The sequence below is a fragment of the Ranitomeya variabilis genome, chromosome 5 (genome assembly GCF_051348905.1).
Source record: "Ranitomeya variabilis isolate aRanVar5 chromosome 5, aRanVar5.hap1, whole genome shotgun sequence".
Lineage (NCBI taxonomy): Eukaryota > Metazoa > Chordata > Amphibia > Anura > Dendrobatidae > Ranitomeya > Ranitomeya variabilis.
Window position 1 is genome coordinate 628,605,983 of NC_135236.1, and position 26,102 is coordinate 628,632,084.

At 39.7% G+C, this 26,102-nt stretch overlaps 1 protein-coding gene and 1 pseudogene across 34 annotated transcripts in view; both read left to right on the forward strand.

The window, feature by feature from the left end:
* Positions 1–25,891, forward strand: part of LOC143776626 (protocadherin gamma-B1-like) — a 472,349-nt gene extending 446,458 nt beyond the window's left edge. For 30 of the 33 annotated variants that reach the window (XM_077266182.1, XM_077266164.1, XM_077266161.1 and 27 more), the window contains exons 2-4: positions 13,692–13,750; positions 17,580–17,671; positions 23,534–25,891. In XM_077266182.1, coding sequence (XP_077122297.1) covers positions 13,692–13,750; positions 17,580–17,671; positions 23,534–23,757 — 375 coding nt within the window. In that variant the 3' untranslated portion in view covers positions 23,758–25,891. Of the gene's footprint in view, positions 1–5,552; positions 7,974–13,691; positions 13,751–17,579; positions 17,672–23,533 lie in introns of those variants that run through there. The other 3 variants (XM_077266189.1, XM_077266157.1, XM_077266173.1) reach the window with 2 other exon arrangements.
* Positions 2,208–4,759, forward strand: LOC143776629 (protocadherin gamma-C5 pseudogene; annotated as a pseudogene). Its single transcript, XR_013215882.1, has one exon. The product of XR_013215882.1 is annotated as a protocadherin gamma-C5 pseudogene (transcript).
* Positions 25,892–26,102: the final 211 nt, after the last annotated feature.

The following is a 26,102-nucleotide window of genomic DNA, read 5'->3' on the forward strand; positions in this document are numbered from 1 at the left end:
CAATCTAATGTAACCCAAAATATCCTAATTGCGCTACATGCCAGGTTACAACCATGTGACTAAACTTGTCTATCACTTTCAGTGGACATTCACAATGTCATCTAGTTTGGGAAGCCTCAATATTATGTTTCTCAAGGGTCAGGTAGCTGCTGCTTGGACCGTATCTTACTGAATCTGTTGGTACAGTTTCTTGTAAAATGATTTACTGTATATAATGTTGATTAATGTGAAAATGTGATGTAGGCGCAATACAAAATTGTCTGTACTATAGCGCTGATGTTTCAAAAATGTACTTCAAATCTTATGTATGTTGATTCTGCTAAAACATGGCAATAATATTAAGAAAGTAACATGGCCATGGGGGATGGGCATTGACTGTGTTTATGGAGTACAAACATACATTATAGCCAGAAGTGAGCAAAAGGTGGACATACCATTGGTGCAACCTGTGCAGCCGCAACGTGGTCTAAGAGATAAGGGGGCCCACATCCAGCTCCAAAGGAGTAAGTAGCTTCTGTCACAGACACATTATTGGGCTGAAAGGGCCCATCGTCTCTGTTCTTGCACAGAGGCCATCTTCTGTCTGTGTCCGCCACTGAAATGACCATACGGTGATATTAGATCATATTACGCTACGTTCATACTTGCATTAACTGACAGAATTAAAAGGATTGTCCGGAAGAAGTGATCACTTATCCAGATTATAGGGGATAACTTGTTGATCAGTGGGGTATGAATGCTGGGACCCGCACTGATCGGCAGAATGGGTCACTTTAGATTGGTGTGGTAATACCCATGCTTGACCACCCCTGCATTCATTCCCTATGGGGCTGCCAGACACTGCACACAGTCTTTTCTGGCATCATCCCCATAGAGAATGAATGGAGCGACAATCGTACGTCCAACCAGCAGTATGCATTTTGTAACAGGGATAAAAGTGCCCCATTGAGGATACAATTCTCCATTCTGCAGGTCCCAGCAGTTGGACCTCCACCAATCAGTACATTATCACCTATTTTGGAGATAGATGATAACTTGTTTTCACTGGACAACTGCTTTAATGTCAAAATGAGAGGGACCCATTGAATATTATAGGATCTGTCTCTCTCAGTTCTTACATAGGAAAGATAGTTCTGCAAGATGCACTTTTTTTCTCCATTTTCAATGAGGGAAGCATGATAGACGCCATAATAATCAATGGGGTCCCGCTGCTTCCATTTGCATCAGTTATGCAATGGCTCTGTCTTTTACATTAATTCTGTTTGTTCCTAAAAACAGAAAAGACAATAGATTGTCCAAACCCAAGTGTGAACGTACAGTAGCTGAATCAGCTCAGAGCTGAGCTCTGATTGGTTGGTATAGACAAAAGACAAAGTTAGCCAGAAACTTCCCAATGGCAAAAAATGGGGAAGGATGTGGATACAATGCAAAAACTAATATTTACACTTATAAACTTAAGGTTCATTTTAATCAAATTGTGAGCACCAATCTGCCTGTGACAGTGGGGTCCTACACTAGGCGGACTGTCTCTGGACCTCCAGGGCAGGTGGGATCATCTATTGTGCTTGATATAAGCAACCATGCACATATATTCGTGGAGCCATTTGTAAATTGATTATTTTGCTTCCTTACTGTAACAGGGAGTCATTTCACAAGAGTATTATGAAAACTAATGAATAATGTTCATTAAGAGCATGTATTAATTAGCTTCATACTTTTAGAATCATAAAATAATGTAACTTTTTCCTAAAGAATACATGATGTTTTTCCATCCGTATTAACTCTTTAGCTAATACACGCTATGGTTTGCCTTCTGTATGTGATTTCTTTCAGCGATCATGTTGTGATACTGTTATAGTTAGGTGTATTCCATTTGCGATACATACGTATGTTATTTTTTTCTTGTTTACTATAGGTCTTGTAATGCCGCATTCTGCAATAAGTCAGCTCTTTGTTTTTGGCTTAAGGTCTATCTTGATTAATTTTGTAATCTGATCATTTAACATAGATCAGTGGGCTTTGTTGAGGTTTTCGAGGGGAGATTAATACCTTTGTTGCTATGTGAAAAGAATCCGCGGGTAAAGTACATGTTGTTATTCTCCTACTGTTTAGGATTTCACCACTAGATGGCAACATGATTTCTCCTCTTGAAAAGTCTATTGTTACAATTCAATGTGTGCGAACAGCGCACGAAAGTGACAGCAGTTCAGGAAAGCAGATCTGCAAAGCACATTGGAAAAGACAGAGCCGCTCCGCACTCTCGCACGTCTCCTTCATTGTATTTTCGCACGTTTCATCGCCTTTCATCCTGAAAAATTTACCAATGGAGCAGAAAGGAGTCTACAGGTCCTGGCACTGGCAAGTAATGGGTTTATTTTTTGTCAGTATCTTGAAACTAGCTTCTGCACAGCTGAGATATTCTTTACTGGAAGAGTCGGAGCCTGGGACTTTAGTAGGCAACGTTGCTAAGGATCTGGGATTAAACACAGCGGGGATTTCAGAGCGAGCTCTGAGGCTGGGGTCTGAACAAAGCCAGCAATACTTTGCTCTCATCCTAGAGACTGGAGAAATTATAGTAAGGAGCAGAATAGACAGAGAAAAATTATGTGGCACAAATGTAAACTGTGTTCTGCCTGTGGAAATTGTTCTTGAGAAGCCTCTGGAGCTTCATCGCTTGGAAATAGAAATTCTGGATGCGAATGATCACTCGCCAGTTTTCCAGAATGCAGAACGTGCCATAAAAATGACAGAGCTAGCTGCAGTGGGTACCAGATTCCCTCTCGAAAGAGCTCAAGATCCTGATCTGGGTATCAACTCCGTCAGCTCCTACAAGTTAAGTCAAAGCAAATATTTTTCTTTAAATGTACAGACGCGGAAAAATGAAAGACCCTCCCCTGTGCTTGTTCTAGAAAAAGCTCTAGATAGGGAAGAACAAGGGGAGCACAAATTGGTCCTGACTGCCTTTGATGGTGGCAGTCCACCTAGATCCGCAACATGTTTAATTACTATTGTTGTGATTGATCAGAATGACAATGCCCCGGTGTTTGATAATCCGTTTTATAAAATAAGCTTAAAAGAAAATGTGAAATTAAATACTCTTGTAATAAGACTGAATGCAACAGATAAGGATGAAGGCCCAAACGGGGAGATTCGATACACCTTTGAAGACATATCATCAGAGGATATAACCAATGTATTTAGCTTGGACAGTAAAACAGGAGATATACGACTTAAGGGACAACTGGATTATGAAAAGCATCATTCTTATGAAATCTCCGTTAAGGCTCTGGATCACGGGACTCCAGAAATGGAAGGACATTGTGTAATCCAAGTGGATATTGAAGATGTCAATGATAACGCTCCTGAGATTCTTATATCTTCTTTGGTATCATCCATTCCAGAGGATACCCCTCCAGGGACCACTGTGGGACTTTTAAGAGTTAGTGACCAAGATAGTGGAAAAAACGGGGAAGTACATTTGGAAATTTCTCCAGATCTTCCATTTACTATCACATCCACCCAAAACCATTATTCCTTTGTTACACATGGATTCCTGGACAGAGAACAGGCAAGTCAATACACAATTATACTTCAGGCGACAGATTTGGGAGACCCCCAACTTAAGACACAAACAACAATAAACATAACTGTCACAGACATCAACGATAACCCACCAAGCTTCGAAAGACCATTGGTCAATGTGGACATAAAAGAAAACAATAAGCCAGGAGCGTTACTTTGTACTGTCTCAGCATCGGACAAGGATTTTGGAGAAAATGCACAGATCACTTACTCCATAATTAACAGTCTCATCAATGGGTCCCCGGCCATGTCCTTTATCTACATGGACACACAGAATGGGAACATTTATGCCCAGCAATCATTTGATTATGAACAAGCTCAGGTTCTTCAGTTCACAATCAGAGCAGAGGATTCTGGAACTCCAAAATTGTCATCTAACAGTACCGTCTATTTGCACATTCTGGATGAAAATGATAATCACCCTTCAATACTTTACCCTGGAAATTCACGACATGTTCTGACGCAGCAGCCGGTTCCAAGGTCTCTTGCAGCTGGTTCATTGATAACTAAAGTCGTAGCAATCGATGCAGATTCTGGATACAATGCGTGGCTCAGCTACAACATTACTAAAGCAACAGATCTCTCATTGTTTAAAGTTGCTCCTCACACTGGTGAAGTCCGATTGGCTCGAGGCTTCCAAGAGACAGATCCACTAGTACAAAACCTCTGTATCGTGGTAAAAGATAATGGGATACCTGCATTGTCTTCTACAGCCACCTTACTGATTTCTCTAGAAGATGCCTCTTCCAAAGAAAGTCGTTATTCTGCAGATATACAGTCTGATGCCAAAGAAACCCCCAACATAACTATGTATCTTATTATTTCTCTCGTTGCCATTAGTGTAGTATCATTTGTAACATTGATTATTTTGCTGACAAAATGTCTTAGGAACAAACGTCAAATGGCCAACCCAGAAATGAATAACTATATGGGCCATACCCACAAAACTTTACAGCTGAACCCCAATAGCACGCTCAGGTACATGGAGGTGTCTATGATGCCAGGGAGTCTACAAAACCAATACTCTAAGACAGGTGCTACTTCAGATATTAATAGGGACACGCTGAACATGATGAAGTCTTTGAACTTTCCGCAGTTAAAGCAACTTGTAAATGAAAGTGATGATGTTATTTCCGGGCAGTTTGAGTGGCGGGACACCGTACAGGTGAGATAGGACCTAGTTTGGGTTTTGTACATTGCATAGTTGAATGGTAGCAAGTTGATATGCTGCTGTTTCTTTTATACTTATAGGCACACTTTATAAAGTGTAATATTTATATAGATCAACAAAATTCTATTCTGTTATAAGATGATTGTTTTTTATTGAATTTTCCTTAAAGTAGCCATATTGATACATAATCGAAAGCACATACTAGAAAGAGACCAAGGCAGCTATTTCTAGATTTTCCATTCCATATGCATCACGCAGATCCAGCAGAGGGCATCATATTTCCCATTTCTTACATGAACTTCAGCGCACTGACAAACTTTATACGATGTCTTGGATGAAGCCAAGATTTGCAGACACCTAGTAAACAAAAAAAATCAAAGCTGAAAAATAAATATTTTTTTAATTACTATGAATGACGTAGTAGTAAGTGGTGTTGTACACTACTCTTTGTACAGTTCAATTAGCACATTCCTAATTTTTACTTTCTTTCTACTTTTTAAGTGCTTTAAAAACCTTTTTTACAATTTTTCCTTCATACGCGATTATCTCAATGCTTTGCTACTTTGTCACATTTGGGATTGTAAAATTAACAGTTAAAGTCCTGTATGTGCTGGTGTGATTTTTCTCTCCACCCCATATTCCAGTTTAGTAATCTCCATGTCCATATTCTGTAGAAGAGAATGCACAGCTGACATTACAATGTAAACCCTGTACATATTTGAGATACGGGCTGGGTTCCTGTACATTTAAATGTGGCTTCAGTAGGACATATCACTGTACCAGGGATCACATTGAAATAATGGGTCTGCAGATCTCCACCGTAGTTTGGAAATGGCAAGTAATAATTCTATTTTTTTCTTCTGGATCTTCTAAAAACCTTCAATATTCAGTGTTGGAGGAGGCAGAAGTAGGCACCTTAGTTGGCAATATAACCGATGACTTGGGTCTGCTAACAGCTACTATGTCTGAGCGTAGGGTACAGCTAAAATCATCAGGTTTTGGTCAGTATTTTGCTGTGGACCAACACAATGGTACTTTCTTTGTAAATCGAACTATAGATAGAGAAAGTGTGTGTGGATCTACCTTACAATGTTTAATGACGGTAGAAGTCGTGCTTGAAAAGCCATTGGAGTTGCATAGAGCGGAAGTTGAAATTTTAGATATAAATGACAATTCTCCTATGTTCTCAAGCTCAGAGCAGGTGATAAAAATAGCAGAGATATTTGCATATCCAGGTGCAACGTTCCCTTTAGAAGAAGCTCAAGATCGAGATTCAGGCATCAATGGGGTTAGGCAGTATAGTTTAAGTCCACACATGTACTTTTCACTGTCCACGAGAAGTCCAGACGATGGTGCTCGGTCTCCAGAGCTGGTCATAGAGAAGGCTCTGGACAGAGAAGAGAGAGGGGACTATCAGCTCATCCTCACTGCCTTCGATGGTGGAGATCCTCCAAAGTCCGGAACAGCACAAATAAAGATCATTATTATAGATTTCAATGACAATGCTCCTGTGTTTCAACAGACATTTTACAAAATTAAGGTAACAGAAAATCTACCAGAGGACACCCCAATAATTCAGCTAAATGCCTCTGATTTGGATGAGGGTGTGAATGCTGAAATAGAATACTTTTTGGATGTTCGCACACCAGTCTCCGTCAGACAGTTATTCTCTCTTGATCCAAACACGGGAATTATTAGGACAAATGCAATTATGGATTTTGAGACCTCTAACGTTTATGAGATAACTGTTAGAGCAAAAGACAAAGGAATACCACAAATGGAGGGCAGCTGCGTAGTTCAGATAGCAATTGAGGACGTCAATGATCACGTGCCACAGATATTGCTGACGTCCCTGTTGGGTGAAATTCCTGAGGACACCGTTGTTGGAACAACTATTGGACTTTTTTCCATACTTGATTTGGATTCAGGAAAAAATGGAGAAGCACAACTAGTTTTGTCACCTGATGGACCATTTCAAATCAAGTCATTCAAGGACCACTATGCTTTAATTGTAGGTAACTCCCTTGATAGAGAAGATGTTTCGCTATATGAAGTAATGTTGACTGCCGAGGATATGGGATCTCCATCGCTGTCATCCAAGGTTACAATTACAGTTAATATTTCTGATGTTAATGATAATCCACCAATGTTCTTAAATGAAGATTTCAATACATTTATTCCTGAAAACAATGAACCTGGACATTCACTATATACATTATCTGCTTTTGATCGAGATGAAGGCAGTAACGCCAAATTTACCTATTCTGTAGCCGAATACCAGCTGGGAAGTTTGCCGATCTCGTCATTCATTGCAATCAACCCAATAAGTGGAGTTATTTATGCCACGAGTTCATTTGACTATGAACAGGTTAATGTTTTAGAAATCGTTGTTCAGGTGGAGGATGATGGAAATCCAAAATTGTTTACCAATACGACTTTGTATGTTTTTATTTTGGATATGAACGATAACCCTCCAAAACTGCTATACCCAAAGCTTTCTAGAGAGCTAAATATATCAAAAACTGTGCCAGTGGGTTACTTGGTCACTAAAGTGTCTGCAGTGGATTCAGATTCCGGCCAAAATGCTTTGTTATCATATAGTTTTGTGGAACCTGACAATGATGGTTTACCCTTCAATATATCCTCTCATTCTGGAGAAATTAAAACTGTCCGGAAGTTCTTGCCAAGTGACGAATCCCAGCAGAAGCTTGTGTTATCAATCAGCGATAAGGGACACCCATCTTTGTCCATTACTGTTACACTACTTGTGGCCTTAGTGAACAACGCCGACAGCTCCAGAACATCCTTTTCTCTTCTGTATTCTGGAAACGGCACTGACATACTGTTGTACCTGCTCATTTCACTGGTGGCCATTACCTTGGCATTTTTGTTGACTTTGACCCTGTTGGTAGTAAGATGTTTTAAGAAAGACTTGCACGTGTGCCAATATCCATGTTGGTTCTTAAGGCCAACAAATCCAGACATCCGCCAAGGGATACAACAACCAGCACTTTATTTCAACATGGATGGCACGCTAAAGTACATGGAAGTTAGGACCGAATCAGCCAATCCAGAAAGCCAGTGCTACCGAACATATTTTTCTCAAGGAGCGGAAAATATCAATCTCGCGCTTCTGAAGCCTTTTCCAATCCATTCAATGGGAGAGATGTTTGACAAAACCAAGACTACAGAAGTTGATAACATGAGAGATGCATCTCAGGTAAGAATAATTGCACTGTTATTGCTTCGTCTGCTTTTTATTTTGTGATATTGGGTTGATCTATTAGTTTTTTATGCCCATCAGGTGCCACCTTTTGCAGGGTTTAATTCCAATTCTGCATGATATAGTAATTTTCTTACGCATTACACCCACCTATAACAGATTGGTTCTAGTCTGTTTGGCTCAGTAGTGATCTATGCAAAAATGTTACAGAAAACTGATTTGCATAAATCTCCCAGAGTGCAAAGCCTGAAGTCTTTTCAACTCAGCTGATTTTTCTAACAAGGCAGTTAAGGTAGAAATCATTCTTTAATTTTTTTTTTTACATATTTACCATTTTTTTGTTATTGAATAATGTGTAGAATTCTAAATGAATATCCTGTTACTGTATTAAAGTAAAGATGCCCAAACCCCTCTTTTCGCCTGGAGTGTCAGAAAGTATCATGTGTATGGAGGCCTACAAAGTTTTCTCCTTTGGAGAGTAGGATCTCCAACAGCGATACTTTTGTTCTCCATAGAAATAAACCATTGCCAAAAAAAATCCACAGAGACCACAGAGGCTCATAAAGAACAGAGGCGAGCGTTCCTTTATACGGGAGAGATAGGAGTCAGCCAAGAGATAAGAGTTACCTAATATGTATGAGGACCTTTAAAGGGAATCTGATGTCATTGAAGAAACCATGATTCCAGCGATGTGTCACTTACTGAGCTGCTTTCTGTGATTTTGATCAAATCAGTGTTTTCTCTGCTGCAGATCTAGCAGCTCTCTGAATGTTGAGCTCTTTATATCCCCACCCCACCACTGATTGACTCCCTGTGTACACTGTGCATAGGCAGGCAACTGCCAATCAGTTGTGGGGGCGGGGCTGTACAAAGCTCATGAATATGGAGGACTACCCGCAATGGGTTTACTAGTCCTTCTGATAAAACAGTGATTTTATCAAACAACAGCAAGAGGTCCAATAAATGACACATTACGGGAATTGGGGTGTTTGTCTCTACATTATGCTGCTCTCATATTAGTTGACAAAAACCTGGTGACAGATTCCCCAGAAGCATAACAGGAAAACATTGCATGTATTATTTTTGTCTCTCGCAAGTGGAGTCATTTATCCTGTTTTGACGTCAAGAAATAAATTATGTAAAGTGTGAAAAAATGTAATCATGGTCGCTGTCAGTTTCTCTCTCAATGATCAGTAAGAAAGGACTCTGTGGACAACCGCTTTGGCTGCATTTTTTTTTTCTGTGTTTTTGATGCAGATTATATGTATGATTTGTCTACAGTACATGTTTAATAAACTTAGTTTCAGTCACCAAAAAAACCCTAAAAAGCATGGTTGCGTTTTTTGCAGCTTTTTTGCACTTTCTGAATATTTTCTATGGTGAAAAAATGCTGCAAAAATGCTGAAAGCATTGACGTTGAAGTTTTCAAAAAAAGCATCAGTTTTCCAATTTTTCGGAAAAAAATGCACCGTGTGAACATAGCCTTACTGTACTTTGTCCTGGGTTTGGCTCCAGCATGTAGTTTGGATGCTCTTCTGTGTATGGTGGGTCTCGTGTGTGTGTGTACGCCATTGCTAGGGTAAATTATGACAATCTCAGTATACCGCTGTTGTATGCAGTATTTCTGTCTTTAGTGATAACTCTCACTATCCGCTGGTTTATTATCCAGCCTGCGATATGCTATTACTCAGTCCTGGGTAATAATAGAATAACAAACAGATTGATTCATAGTTCAGTTCCTTCCAACATCTGAGAACAGGTTAGATCACCCGCTCCTACAAGAAGAGTAGGCGGCATTAGGTAATAGCACAGCGCAGATAAATCTTCTAAACCTCTTATATGTACAGCTGGGATATACACAAGTCTTCTGAGATCATGGGTCCTGCAGACTAGAGGAGAGACATACGGACGAGGCCATTACAAAGTATCTGCTCAGAACCTGATATATCATACAGTATCACCGCTCGGATCACTTGTTTGCACTTTTCAAGGTTCTATTGAGAGAAATAGAGAAAAGTCAGGTCAGCACACAACCACAAATATGCAAATCACATAAATGTGCTGACGAAACCACACACGCAGGGCACCAGGCAGATCCTGACAGTGTGCGCATCACGCACTGTCACCACTCAGCAGTCTGCAGTCACCCCGAGTCACTGCAGACTTATTTCTCAGACTGGAGAATGCCTTTATGGATTTTACAGGATATTTTTTTATTGAAGGAGAATTCCTAACCATAATCTTATATGTAAATGTGTCATATGATTAAGGAGATCAAAGCGCTATGTATTCACAGAGATGCTGACACACATTTTTTTCACTTTAATAGTGGAGTGCTGCCTTCTTTTTCTGATTTTGTTGCATTTTTGGCAAACTGGATTGATTGCTGTGAAGGCCTGTGCACCCATCAATAGACATTGTGCTGTTCCATTTTTTTTACTTATGATTATAGATATATATACAATACAGAAAAAAATTATAGTTTAATACTAGAAATCTTGTTATTACCATCATCTTGTGTAGACTTCCATTAACACAGAAAATAACAACACTGAAAATGATAATTCAGCACAATACAAATAATCTCAGTGTTGGGATTGCCTGAAATCCCCTGGTGATCTGGTTTTCTAGGAAGCGTAAATGAAAGTGCGTGATCATCAGGTTCACGTTGGGTCACAGGAAACAGCAGAAATACATGTGGAGTCTGGTAGTAATTAATATTACTATATCAAATCTATCCAGCTATCTATCATTTATCTACAATCCATCTATCCATCTATTATCTATCATTTATCTATCTATTTATCTATATCCATCCATCACCTTTCTATTCATCTATTTATTATCTAACATCTCTCATATCGCTCTATCTTCTGTCCACCTATCTATATAGAAAATTAGAAGCAGCACTGACTCAGTCTAAAGTCAAAATCCAAGTCAGACCTCAAACATTTCTACAATGTTGTAGAAAATTACCAAAAAAACTGCAGCACTCCTCCAATAAGTGAAAAAAAAATAAGGTGCATTTATTAGTTTGTGTCGAATAGCACTATCGGATATGTACTAATAAAGGCACTTTATTGTTTTCATTTATTGGAGGAGGGCTGCCATTTTTTATATTATCTATCTATCTATTATCTATCTATCTAAATATAACATACAGGTGTAGCACTGGAAAAGTTCCACACTTGGAACAAAACGTTGACCTGGCATGATGGGTCAATAAACCATGGAATTTTGGACTATGGAGTGCTGCCTTTTTCTCTTTTGGATATCTATCTACCTATCTAACTATCATCTACAGTATCATATCTATTTTTTGGATATTATCTATCTAACCATCATCTATCATATCTGTAAATCTATTCTATCTTTTTTATGTCTATCCATCATCTCTTATATACAGTATATATATATATATATATATATATATATATATATATATATACTGTATATATATATATATATATATCTACATGCAAAAGAATATAACACGCTGTGTACGCCAAGATATATACAGACGTTAAATATATGAGTTTGAAATGGCATTACTGCTACATAGACTATACGATTTAAGGTAGTTAACGCATAAATTGGCCAATTGTTGTGTGCCCACCAACCACAGCAAGTAGCACCTTTGTTTACATTTGTATAAATAAGTCTGATAGAGTCTGATCCCGTCAATAAAGGTGGCATTGTCATGGCTGGTGGGCACACAAAGTAGACAATCTTATTCACATGTGCTTAATTTTGTTAGGAGGTGCAGGTCAAATTAGTTTCTTTGTACCTATCTATTGTCTATATCAAATAGACCCATACTAATGTATTAATTTATTTACTAATACATTTGTATCAATTATTTAGTATCTCTGTTTAACCTTGGATTAACCTCAGGATTTTGCCGTTGTCGTTCTTAAACTATTTTAAAGACAAGCTCCACTCACAACTTGAACGTCTCACAGTCACTTCCAGTATCCTACGTACTATTCCCATCCTCCACCACTGTAGGTGACTCATAGGAAGCTGAGCTATGGGGAATTGTTTGGCAGATGAGTGTTTTCCTGAAGTTGCAGCTCTGTGGGATTAAAAAAAATGTTTTTGACAAACTGTAAATTATTCAGAACTGTATTTATTTTATTTAGCAATGGAGGGTCCCTGCCAAAGAAAAGCCTAGATCTCACCCATGAAGAAAAGTTGCCAGTAATCACACCTCAATATTCAAAGTTTCACTGTTGTTAGTATATAAACTATTTCCATTTTAAGACTTAAGAGATTTTCTGTGGACGTTATTATTCTTAGGATAGGTCATAAAGTAGGGGGTCTAACGTTTAGCACCCCACTGATCAGCTGATAGAAGGGGCTTTGGCTGTGAGAGGGCTGCAGTACCATTCACAGACACTAGGCGATGTCAGGAGCTGTGCGGGTTCCAGTGGCGCATACTTCATACATGACGGTACAGAGGAGGTCGGGAATGTGTCACATTGTATGTGGTTTATAAGTTACAGATGTTGTGGCAAAGTTTTGTGTAAAAGAGCGAGTACAGTAGTCTAATTACAGCGAAACCCAACAGAGAAAGACGCCGCCACTCAAAGCGACAGATCGGAAGTTCTCTGTAATTCACACATGCTTGCCAATGAATGGAGCTGCTTAGCGGTGGAATTTATTCGAGTGACTGTTTGCTTTTATGTTTTTATATTTTATGTAATATTATTCTCAGCATCATGTAATTACATTTGAGGAATGGGATTGGGCCAACTGCTGGTAATAAATATATGCAATGTAAAACATGAACGGTACTGGCCGATTTATATGTATTTCAGAGTGAGAATTATTTATTTTCAAAACCAACACGCTATGAGGTAGAAACAAAGGTTTTCCCCTAGGAAATTCATACAGATGTAGGGGAGCTAAATATATCAATTATTCTAATGTATTGGGTAGGGTTGCCTGCAGTCGAATGTTCTATATAACTATCGACAAGTATCGAAGCACTGGACCACATTCATTCATACTAGACGGATGATTATCAGAGTTTAATCAGAGCGTGATCCGACTTTTTCCCACGGACCCATATACATGAATGGGTGAGTGCCATCAGATACCCGGATCAGAGATGATAGGACATGTGACCACACCCATAGAATAATATGTTACAACCACGGATAGCACTTGTCCGAGTTATACAGTGGTCTGCACGAGCCCTAATACTAACTGATCGCATTGTTAATAGAATCTTGTTCTCTTGTGATTCTAAAATATCAGACGTTTTTGCTTGGTGGCCATACACATAACAATAAATGTTAACAATAGGAGCTGAAAAGTCACCTCTACACTATTGGTTAGAACAAATAGGACTAGGGCTGTCTGTGCACTTCCCGATGTACTCACGTACCTGTAGGTGACCATTCCGCAGACGGAGGCCAAAAGTGTGTTCTTTCCTCCATCTGGTAGGTATGTGATGATATAACTCTTGGTTTACCATATAGGACAGAAAAGCAGACTGAGCTTTTCATACACAAAGGATTATTTTTCCTACACTATATACTTGGGTGTATCACATGGTAAGTTTATGTCATGTAATTATATGGAAAATACGATTAATGTGACATGTTCCTGGAAGTAATTCATGTGAACTAACGGAAATGATTGATCCCTGTTTGCAGTAATCTATCTAATCAGGATACCAGTTAAGCACACCTTTCTGTTTGTATTCAGCAGGGGCAACCGAACACAGACTGGCGTTTCACCCAGGCACAGAGGCCCGGACCCAGTGGGTGAGTGATCTCCATGTTTTTTACATTATATAGTGTATACAGTAACAATTCCTAATAAAGAAAGAATTACTCCCAAGTATTATATAGTATTGTAGTGTCCAGTGATGTGAATTGAAGCTCGTGGGCCCTATTATGAAATCTCCAATTGGGCCCCCAACTATGACAGGTCTTTAACAGTATTAATCTTCTCATATGGGCCAGCGAGGCCTCTGCATCCACTATGGTCACACCCCTGTGGATTTTCTTACTTATATTGAAGAGACTGTACATGCTGATTGCTGACACTTTTTCATCTTATTGACTACTCATATACGTGATGGGGTCAGCCAAGCTGCACATGTATATGTTCTGAGAGAAAAAATGGGAGTACAGTGCTACCTTGGAAGCCAGAGACTTATCTACTGTGAGAGCAAAGAATCAGACATGTTGCATGTCTATCCTCCAACATTGGGGGCATTCTGGACACCCCATACACATCACATATTTGGCTGCTCGCTGTAGGATCGGTGGGTTAAGGAAACATTCATCTAATCTGTAGGACCACTTTAAGCCTCTTACTTTTTCTCTGGTCCTAGAACTTTTTACATTGTATTTTGCATTTACATCAAGTCACATTTCTGACTTTTTGGGTCTGCCCTAGCCAACTGCAAATGTCCTTGTAATGTCAAATGAAATATTTTAATGGCTCTAAAATCTATCTGTATTTTTCTATACTCGCTACTTACTAATTACTATATGCAGATCTACAGGTGCTTCTCACAAAATTAGAATATCATCAAAAAGTGAATTTATTTCAGTTCTTCAATATAAAAAGTGAAACACATATATTATATAGTCATTACAAACAGAGTGATCTATTTCAATTGTTTATTTCTGTTAATGTTGATGATTATGGCTTACAGCCAATGAAAACCCAAAAGTCATGATCTCAGTAAATTAGAATAATTAACAAAAAACACCTGCAAAGGCTTCCTAAGCATTTAAAAAGGTGCTTGTGCAGCTTTTTTTTACCACACTTTTTCCTTCCACTCAACTTTCCATTAATATGCTTGGATACAGCACTCTGTGAACAGCCAGCTTCTTTAGTAATGTCCTTTTGTGGCTTCCCCTCCTTGTGGAGTGTGTCAGTGACTGCCTTCTTCACATCTGTCAAGTCAGCAGTCTTCCCCATGATTGTGGAGCCTACTGAAACAGAGTAATGCACCATTTTAAACCCTTAAGAAGCCTTTACAGGTGTTTTTTGTTAAGCCATTGGAGATAATTTGTCATAGATGTCATTATATCCATCAATAAATCCAATTTTCATTATCCTTATTTTAGAACAATGTTTGTAATTGTTAGAGGTTTTTCCCACTAACAAAGTTAATTTTAATAAACACTTTAATCAATAGATCTTGTAATAATAATAATTTCCACAGTTGGATGTGTTTTTATAAAATGTTCCTGTGCTGAGATAATCTTATACATGTGCCCCTGCTGTGTACTGTGTAATGGCTGTGTCTAACCGCGCAGGGACATAGTAAAAACAGGCAGGGAAATTTTACAAAAAAGAATCAGCTGCGATCCCATGCAGTCCTGTCTGTATACTCACTTTTCCTTCCTCCCCTGTACAGGAGATGTGGTATGATCAGACTATGTCCCTGCACGGTCAGACACGACCATTACACAGCACAGAGCGGGGCACATTTATAAGATTATCTCAGCACAGGAACATTTTTTATAAACACATCCAATTGTGGAAATTATTTTATTTCAAGCTCTATTTATTAAAATGTACTTTGTGGGACAACCCCTCTATGGCTATAAATTTAAAGGGTTGTTCACTACTGCACAACCCCTTATTAATGGTCTCAAGATGCTGAAGAAATTAATACATTCATATTCACTTCCCAGACCACACTTGTCCTCCACACTCAGCCTGTGTCACCTGCTGGTGTCCTGACATAAGCAGTGTCCCTGCAGCCAATCAATCGGTGATTGGCTGCAGCTTTTAGATAAATACTTCTTTCAGTCAGACGGAAATATTAAATGTCAAGAGACCAGTGTGGGATACAGGGAAGTAGAGGAGAAACACTGGTCCAAGAAATAAGTATCCATTTGCTTTAAATTTATGCAGAATCATGAGGCCAATAGTAATGGGTTGTATCTGCTAGTGGACAACCCCTTTAAACTGCTCCTACCGGTGTAAGACTTGCCCATCTGATTGTTTCCTAGTGCTGTCACAATAATGGAATCAAGAGGATACAAATAAAAGTGGATTTATACATGTTCTGAATGTTTGCCCTCAAAATAATTTCATATGGTGGGCCAAAGGTACCCGAGTGTGACATTGGCACCTAGCCCAGGAGGGAATTAAAGGGAACCTGACATGTCTGTGGAGAGCATTGTAATCAGAAACTGAGCAGAAAGATATATAGGTTTTTTCACAAAAAGAGAAAACTGAACGGCACTGTCCCATACACCAGAACCGAATATGCAGGTAGAGGCAAATACTCAGATGCGAACTATCCTGGTCGACCTCGGGTGCTCCTTCATATGACTGAAATCTTCAATGTAATACAAACGTAGATGCTGAGAAAGCTGAGTGCACTCACCGGTCTTCCGTGAAAAAAGGCTTCTTTATTAACAGTAAAACATCCAGAGACAGGTGGAGGCCGGGGGAGAGAGGGAGCAGGGGAGGACGACGGCCGTTTCGCGCTTATCCGGCGCTTCTACGGGACCCGTAGAAGCGCCGGATAAGCGCGAAACGGCCGTCGTCCTCCCCTGCTCCCTCTCTCCCCCGGCCTCCACCTGTCTCTGGATGTTTTACTGTTAATAAAGAAGCCTTTTTTCACGGAAGACCGGTGAGTGCACTCAGCTTTCTCAGCATCTACAGATATATAGGTTTGTTGGAAAAGATTAAGTAAAAGTTGCATTTTATTCATTGAGATTCCTGGTGTTTTTATGAATGAGTCCAGTGGGTGGCCCTACTAGTGATTGACAACTATCTCTGTCTGTACAGTCATACACAGAACACAGGACCACCCACTGGACTCATCCATACAAACACCAGGAACTTCAATGAATAAAATGCAAGTTTTATTGAAACTTTTCCAACAACGTTTATCAATATCATCACCTCCTCCTATTCTATAACACCGCGGATCAGATACCAACAGTTTCCCTTTAAAGGGGATTCATAGTGCCACATTTTTTTTAAACTAGGGTAAAAACAATAATAGAGGAAGGTGCTCAGATTTCTAAATCCCAGCTGTTTCCACATTATATTTCCCTGCTCTTTATAAACCTGGCTCCAGTAATCACTAATGGATTGTTGGCCTCACTGAGATCACTAGTGATTGGCAGCAGTGTTTATGTTTCGAAGACAATATGTAATTTCTGGGAGGTTCCAGACAAATCAGCAGGGGGAACGGCTCAGGAGCAGCAAGGGATTGGAAAGTACAGTCCTTATATCTTATACCAAGACATATTTCCATCATTGCACTGAGAACAGGGCTGTGCTGACCGATGCAGGGAAAAACAGCAACTTTATTTTCAGGATCCATGGTTGTCCTGCCACTCCTAGTGATATGATAGTAAGGCTACCCCTTTAAATAATCTGGTTATATAAATATGTTCATTCTGAATAATAATAATAATAATAATAATAATAATAATAGTAGTAATTTTGTTCAATTCTAGCATAGAAATAGAAATAAATGTCTTCTACACTGTAGCACTAACCATCGGCTAGTCTCATCTCTCAGTGTTCCTGCAGGAGGGGTACACACCTGTTACTCCTTCACACTTCTCCTATTTCTTATAGTAAGACATCTTTTCATTCCTTTAGAGCACAACAACCCCCAGAAGAAGCCGGAGTGTGGCCAAACAACCAGTTTGAAACTGAAAGACTACAAGCAATGATCCTGGCGTCAGCAAATGGTCAGTTTCAATGACAGCTAATGTAAAACTTCTTGGTCAAATTGAGAAAACATATTGTGGATACAAAAGCACGAGTGATGTGATATTGATGAGATAGTGAGGTTATCAAGAGAGAACGATTCTCAGTGTTACGGAGCATCGGAGAACTCAATATGCTTCTAACACAACATCATTGTCAATGAAGCATCATGAAAGGGGCGCATGGAGCCCCATAGCAAAAATGGGCTGACTACTCCATTGTAACAGAGAAGCAAATTATTTCAACATATAACAGTACCTATACAAATGTACAGAACTCAATACGTTAATTTAAAAAATACTCTTTATTGATAAATTACCCATGTGGTCAAAATTGTTGGTACCACTCATTTGATGACAGAAAAACCCACAATGGTCACAGAAATAACTTGAATCTGACAAAAGTAATAATAAATAAAAGATCTATGAAAATGATCAAATGAAAGTCAGACATTGCTTTTCAGCCATGCTTCCACAGAATTTTTAAAAAAATGAAACTCATGAAATCCGCCTGGACAGAAATGATGGTACCCCTGAAAATAATGTGACAAAAGGGACATGTTAAATCAAGGTGTGTCCACTAACTAGCGTCACAGGTGTCTACAATCTTGGAAGCAGTGAGTGGGCCTGTATATAGGGCTACAGATACTCACTGTGCTGTTTGGTGACATGGTGTGTATCACACTCAACATGGACCACAGGAAGCGAAGGAAAGAGTTGTCTCAGGAGATTAGAAAGAAAATTATAGACAAACATTTTAAAGGTAAAAGTTATAAGACCTTCTCCAAGAAGCTTGATGTTCCTGTGACTACATTTGCACATATTATTCCGAAATGTAAGATCCATGGGACATTTTTTATTTATTTATTATTACTTTTGTCAGATTCAAGTTATTTTTGTGACCATTGTGGGTTTTTCTGTCATTAAACGAGGGCTACCAACAATTTTGACCATGTGTGTATTATTATACATACAGTATTATGTATAAATACAAATATAAAATAAAACTTCCTTTACACCTAGTGTTGAACATGTAAGAGTTTACTACACCCTCCTCCTCACCCAACACATATTGTATAATACAGTGTATAACGCTCCCCTCCCAAATGACTCTTTCCCCTCATTTCTCCAGTCCTCTAAAGGCAGCAGCTGTAAGCTGATCTCTCAGTGATGTGATAATCCCTCTCTTATCTGAACTCTGGTTTTATTAGTGAACTGAGAGGGTATGATCAATGCAAGAGGCAGGGGGAGGGTTAGAGTGATCTTATTTGCAGAGAAAAAAAAACATTTCTGTCCTAAGATATATTATAACGTTTCTCATCACCATATGTGCTATTGAAAAAAATAAAATGTCTTACTTTTTAAAGTTTCAATCCGCTGAGAAATGCAGTAAAATGTGGAGTAGAGATGAGCCTAATGATAAATGCTCTCAGCTTTATAACTGCTCCTCATAATACTTGATATTGATTAGAAACATGAGTGCTACAAAGCGTGGAGCTTTGCCTTTGGCTACGTCCGCTCACTGGTAATCCTCAACAGTTATCATCTATGATCTAATTCCTCTGAGAAATTACAGCACATGAAATCAGGCAGCTCGAAAGATAGTAATATATTCCCTGTACTGGACAAGGTTTAATGAGACATTGTTCCCGTCAGTATGTTTTACTTCTACATATTTCCATGCAAAGTTCTTAAAAGGAATCTGTCAGTAACTTCAACCCTTCCCCCACCAAATTGTACATTTGGGCATTCAGATCTTTGAAAGCTAAATCCATTGAAACCTTTATATCTTTTATCTGTTGCTTCATTCCCAAACATTAGAGGCTTAATATTCAAATGAGGAGTTAAGTGCTCTTAGTGTGAAAGAGCACTTCCCAAGCCTCTTCCTTCCAATGTTGTTTCTCTGGCCAGTACCAGCCACTTTAGCTTGATTTTAGCAGCGGACTGTCTGTGCGAAGTCAGGTGCTAGGCAAGGATACCATACTGTGAACTATCAATTAAGCTAAATAGGCCAGTGTTGGGAGGCAAAACAACTTCGGGAGGCAGAGACTCAGGAAGTGCTTTGTCACGCTCAGAGTGCTAAACTCCTCAATTTCATATGCATTAAAACACTAATTTCTCAGAAATGCAGCAACAGATAGAAGATTAAAAGACCTGCATGCCCATATAGTTACATATATAGTCACATAGCTTGAAAAAAGACCTAGGTCCATCAAGATCAACCTTCCTCCACCAGTTGTACATTTTGTCACTAATTTAACTATAACCCAAAATGTTATATACTGAGGAAATCATCCAGCCCTTTTATAAAAGCTGTTATAGTGTCGGCCATTAATACCTCTTGCGGTCGGCATTCCACAGTCTGACTGCTCTAACTGTAAAGAACCCTTTCCCATTTAGCTGCTGGATTTGCCTTTCTTCCACCCGTAATGACTGCACCCTGGTCCTCAGGTGTCTGTGGAAGGATAAGTCATGTACCAGTCTTTTGTACTGACCACACATACTGTATATTTATACATATAAATGGGATCCCCTCTGAGACGTCTTTTTTCTAAACTAAACAAGCCCAACTTTTCCAACCTCTAATGATATGGGAGGCCTCCATCCCTTGTAATAATCTAGTTGCCGCCATTGAACTGATTCTAACTTCTGAATATCCTTTTTAAAATGTGGAGCCCAAAACTGGTTCCCATGTTCTACATATGGCCTCACCAGTGATTTATAAAGGGGAAATAATCTGTTGGGATCGTGGGAATTTATCTCTTTTTATACACCCTGAGATCTTGTTTGCTTTTGCGGCTGCTGCTTGACATTGAGTACTGCTCAGCTTACTTGTAACCAGAATACCCTAGTTCTCCTGTTCTGTAGTCCCGAGTATGCTCCCATTTAATGTAAATGCAGCTGGAGCGCCCCCAGACGCAGGGCCGCGGGGTACTCGGCACCGGGCTTCTCTGTCTCAGTCCTGGGGTTGTCACGGTGGCTAGACCCGGTCCGTGACCCTGCTAAGGGGCGTCCAATGAAAGTTGTAAGTGGTGGTGCGCAGTGCAGGTCACGATGAATAACGAGGACACAGGGTTGCAGTCTCTTTACCTCTTTACTGAAGGCTTCAGGATCCTCAATCCAGAGCACTGCTAACAGGGCTGTCTGAGTCCGGCCGGTCCGAAGGCACATCCAGAGTTCCCTTTGCAGGTGGAAATCGGTGCCTACCTTCTAGCGCCTGTGTGGTGTAGTACCTCCAAGCTGAGCACCACGGGATAGTCCTCACAACTATTGTGTCTGTTTCTGATGTTCCCTCACAACTGATTCTGATGTTCTTCTCCGTCCCCCAGATGATATGGATAGGACGCACCCGTATGACGGGAAGGCCTGGAGTTCTTCCGGGACCCTAGCGTCGCCCCTCTCCCACAGTTGCCCCCTATGTCTTCGTAGGTGATTTAGGTGAGACAGCCAACCTAAAATCAACTGTCCTGCCTCGGTTTGAAGTATTGCTTGGAGCCTAATACTTCCTCGGCGTTCCAGCCACCGGCTACGCGCCTCAGTAGGATGTTGCCTCGATCTTACAGCACGACTCCTACTGGTGTTATCTCCTTTTTGCTTTGATCTCATTTCTCACTCTCCACAATAAACCTCGCTTCTTGTCCTTTCTTGAGATACCGCCGCGATGTAGTGCAGGCGCGGTTCCTTAACGTTCTTTTCTGTTCGCTAGGCCACTGTCAGGATCCCACCCCTGACAGGGACCCCCCTGAATCTTCCCCTGCAACACCCTCTGCCACAGGATGTTGCCTGGTTCCAACCCAGTCAGCTTCTCTCCTAACTTCCTATCCAACCCCCAGTTTTACCAGATTGTGAGGAGTGGCCTAATACATAGTACCCTTTGCTCCCCCTGGTGGCCAGACTATGAAGTGTATTGGTGTCTGTGATACCTGGTCAGGTGAACTCCTTCAGTGCCATCAGACGTACCATCACTCCCCTTAGCGGCGGAGCGATGTTACTGCAACGACCAGGTCTCTGGGGCGCTGCACAGCTATAGAATTACTTCATCCCAGGTGCATTACTCTACATTTATCTATATTAAACCTCATTTGCCAAGTGTTTGCCCATTCAGACGTCTTATCCAGATCGTTTTACGATATTGGAATGTCAAGGTGAGATTTTAGTATCCTACATAGTTTGGTGTCCTCAGCAAAGACTGACACTTTAGGCCTCTTTCACATTTCCATCTTCCTTTTTCCGTCACAGTGCGTCGTTTTGTGAAAAAAATGGATCCAGCAAATGTTTCTGCTGGATCTGTTTTTTTCTCATAGACTTGTATTAGTCAAGTCACGGATTGTGACGGATGGCCTTCTGTTTCATCCGTCACGCACTGGATCCGTCTTAAAATTGCTGTCCGTCGGGCGGAGACAACGCACAGAGGAACGTTTTTTTCTGTACGTCGGAAAATCGCTCGGATCCATCGCTGTGTGTAAAAGCAGGAATCCAGCAACAGGTTCCGTCTTTTGAAACTGAGCATGCACTGAAGAATTTCCCGTCAGGGAAATTCTCTCTCGCTCTCTCTCTCACTCTTTTTACTATTGATGCTGTCTATGCAGCATCAATAGTAAAAGGATATGTTAAAAATAATTTTAAAAAATTAAAAATCGTGATATTCTAACCTTCCGGCGTCCCTCGCAGCCTTCCCGATGCTTGCGATGCTCCTGTTCCCAGTAATGCCTTGCGAGACAATAACCTGTGATGACGTAGCGGTCTTGCGAGATGGTCAGCAGTTTCACAAAACCAGAGTCACATTAACTGTGCAAACCAATTCAGGCATGAGCCCTCTGCTGAAACCATGGCATTTACCTATATTACTAGGAATTGGCCGCAGCGGCATTGTGACATTACTAGAAATATCCCTTCTATGGGACTAAAAAAGCTGAGGAATACTGGTAGTACTAACCATGGTATAAGGGAAAATACATTTTTCCACCATGATGCACTTATCTGAGCTACCCATCTTCCCTACAGAGAGGTGTGAATCTGAAGTATATATGTAGAGCTAAACATCTATGACCTTTGATCTTCAGTTTTTTAGGCTTTGATTACGTTGGTCATTATTTGTAGGGCTATCTGTTCCTCATTAAAATATATCACCAGATTTTTGCCACCTAATCTTAGAGCAACATTATGTAGGCACAGAGACCCGGATTCCAGCAATGTATCACTTACTGGGCTGCTTGCTGTAGTTTTGATAAAATCCCTGTTTTATCTGCTGCCGATCTAGCTGTTCTCTGAATGCTGAGCTCTGTATAACCACGAACACACCACTGATTGGCTGCTTTCTGTGTACACTGTGCATAGGCAGAAATCACTGGCTGAGACTGGTTTATACAGAGCTAACGAATATGGAGGACTACGTGACAGTTTTACTCGCCCACTAGTGATAATTTCCTGCTGATAATACTGTGATTTTATCTAAACTATGGCAAGCAGCCCAGTAAGTGACACATCACGGGAATCAGGGTTTTTGAACCTACATTAAGCTGCTCTCAGATTAGGTGGCAAAAACCTAGTGACAGATTCCCTTCAAAGGGTTACTCCCATCTTTTGAAGCTATCACCTATCCACCAATTTGGTTGGGTTTTTTTTTTCCAAAAATGGGATGATTGTGCACGTCTGGCCACTGCTTCATTCAGAGCTCTATTCTTGGGACTGGTCTGGGTCCTACTGGATCAGCAATTTTCCTCCTATCCTACGGATAGGTGACAACTTCCAAAGATGGGAATAACCCTTTAATATGAATGTGTTCCAGAACTCAGTCTAGTTATCTATAACTTATCTGATCGCTATTTATTTCCTTCCCAACAGAAGCCGCTGAAGGAGGAGCTGCTGTCGCGGGAGGAACAGGTACAATGGGCCTCAGTGCTCGCTATGGACCACAGTTCACACTGCAGCATGTCCCAGACTACAGACAAAACATCTACATTCCAGGAACGACATCAACGCTCACTAACGCTGCCGGAAAACGAGATGGAAAAGCAGGAGCACCTTCAGGAAACAAGAAGAAATCTGGCAAGAAGGAGAAGAAATGAAGATAAATCCTGCTTGTAAACAGCGCGGAATCCCGCACGAACACCCCCAGCAAATATCTCCGGGCGATGTTCAATGTCTTATCTACAAAGGAAATGAATCGGTTGCATGAGTCATCATCAGGGCCAGTAGCAGGGTCTTCTCTGCCATTAGCTCCTATGATGAATATACTAGTATGGACACTGGATATCGGAGCCCTATCGAAATGCGCCAAGATTTTCTATTGGCCAGGTTCTTCTATTTTGCAAAGTCATTTCTTAACCAATGATGTCCTCTTTTTACATAGAGTCCAGCCTCACTGGTAGTATTCCACATTCTTATAGAAATTCTTCCAATGTATATATGTATTGCTCAACAGTTATTTATAATTTATCAGCATCGGAGACGTATTCTTTAAGCTTTGTTAACCCAGGTGGCTTTTCTTTTTTTTTTTAGCAGAAAATTATTTTAAAAAATGGAGAAAAAAAAAGTTGATGTTTGGTTTTAGAATTGAGAACAAAAATGTTTCCTTTAGTAGAAGAATATTTGTTTTCTAGGATTTTCGGTAAACAATTTTATGACACTCAAGAAAACAAAATCATAATAATTAAACAAAACAAAATTTGTGGCTTTAGAAGAATAATAAAAAGAAGCCGAGAAAAGTGTGTCTGTGAAAGGACCAAGGTTAATGGCTGACCATTTGGGGGTAAGATTAAATACGTTCTTTACATTTTTCGGGAAATGGATGTTTTGGGAACATTCTAGGATCCAGAAGATTTCGACTTGCTACAAGTCGCGGTTTAGGACGGGGACAGGATTACGATTATTCTCAGCTCTTAAAGAGCAATTTATCGCTTTCATTTGCTGCACCGAGGTATGCATGTGTAATAATTCCTTTCAGTCGGCATTTCTACAGGATAGTCTTCCTTCTGCATGTATGTATCCAGCATGGAGTGTATGCATTCTTTATATAGAATGAATAAAAAATAAAGTAAGCTTGCTTAATGCAGGCCAGATATATAATTTTTAAAAATTAGAATTTCCAAGGTGCCATTTTTGGTCTAAAAAAACATAAAATAAAATATAAAAAAGATTGACACAAAAGGGTTTTATCACTTTACATGATTCTAAAAAAGAAAAATAATTATTCATAATAAAAATCTCAGCTTTCAAGAACAAAGAGCTGATTAAAACAAACCAAACATCTTCATAAGGTGACATCAAAAAAATAAAGTAAAAACAAAATGACGATAAATAAAATGTCAGCTACTTATAACGAGAACAAATATATACGGTAGATTTCCCCTTTATTAATTTAGCATTTCTGTGATTTTATTCATTCTTCTACATGTGTCGTATGGTAGCTGCTATGATTCTTTTAAAGGATGATTTTTATGTTTCACATATATTACATTATCTTTTGACTCAAAAAGGGCAACGATTAATCCTATTTTTTTTTGCAATGGGTGTTAGAAAATGGTTCATATTCTATTCATTATTGCTTGAATTTCTGCTGGGGGATCTTTTGGAGGCAGATCCGATTTTCCGATGCCTTGAGCAGTATAGCGTTGTATCTCGTGCTTGCTGCTTGACGATGATAACGGCATTAATTACAGTTCTATGATATAAAAGCATCACACACTAACCGCTGCATACTATGCCAACGCCTCTCCTGTATCATCAGGGTGCAACCACTAACTCCCCCTTTCTCTGGGTATCTCCACAATAACCCTTTCCAGAGCTTGTAACACTATTGAATAGGGCGGTCACACAAGTGGTTTAGTGGTAGGTGATTTTTTTTCTTATTTTTAGTTCTTTACTTTATAACGAAACCTTCATTGTAGTATAGATGGTATTGTAATCTAGTATTTCCGTGATCCTTTCATCCCTGTATATAACTTGTGGGCTGCAGTACTTTAATTCCTCCTGTATCTTTCTGTGTGGTTTGTGATATAAATGTACATTAAACCCATCTGTCTTTTCATTGTGTCTATTTCTGACCTGTACTTTGATTATAAATATGCTTTCACCCTTCTTATACCAGTATAGACTAATGTCAATGTATTACACTCACGTTTTATACAATAATATTTATATTGCTTTTTCTTTCTTTGAAGAAAAAAATGAAAATAAATAAAATGTTTTCTTCCAAAAATATTTTTGGCTGTTTTTTTTTTTTATTGTTATTTATTATGTAAATGTTAAAGGGAATCTGCCAGCAGGTTTTTGCTATGCAATCTGAGGATGGGGCAGAGATCCTGATTCCAGCGATGTGTCACTTACTGAAGTTTTAACAGGATCCCTGTTTTCCCTATAGAGGTAGCAGTGGTCAGAATTCTGAGCTGTGCATAACCCCGCCCACACCCCT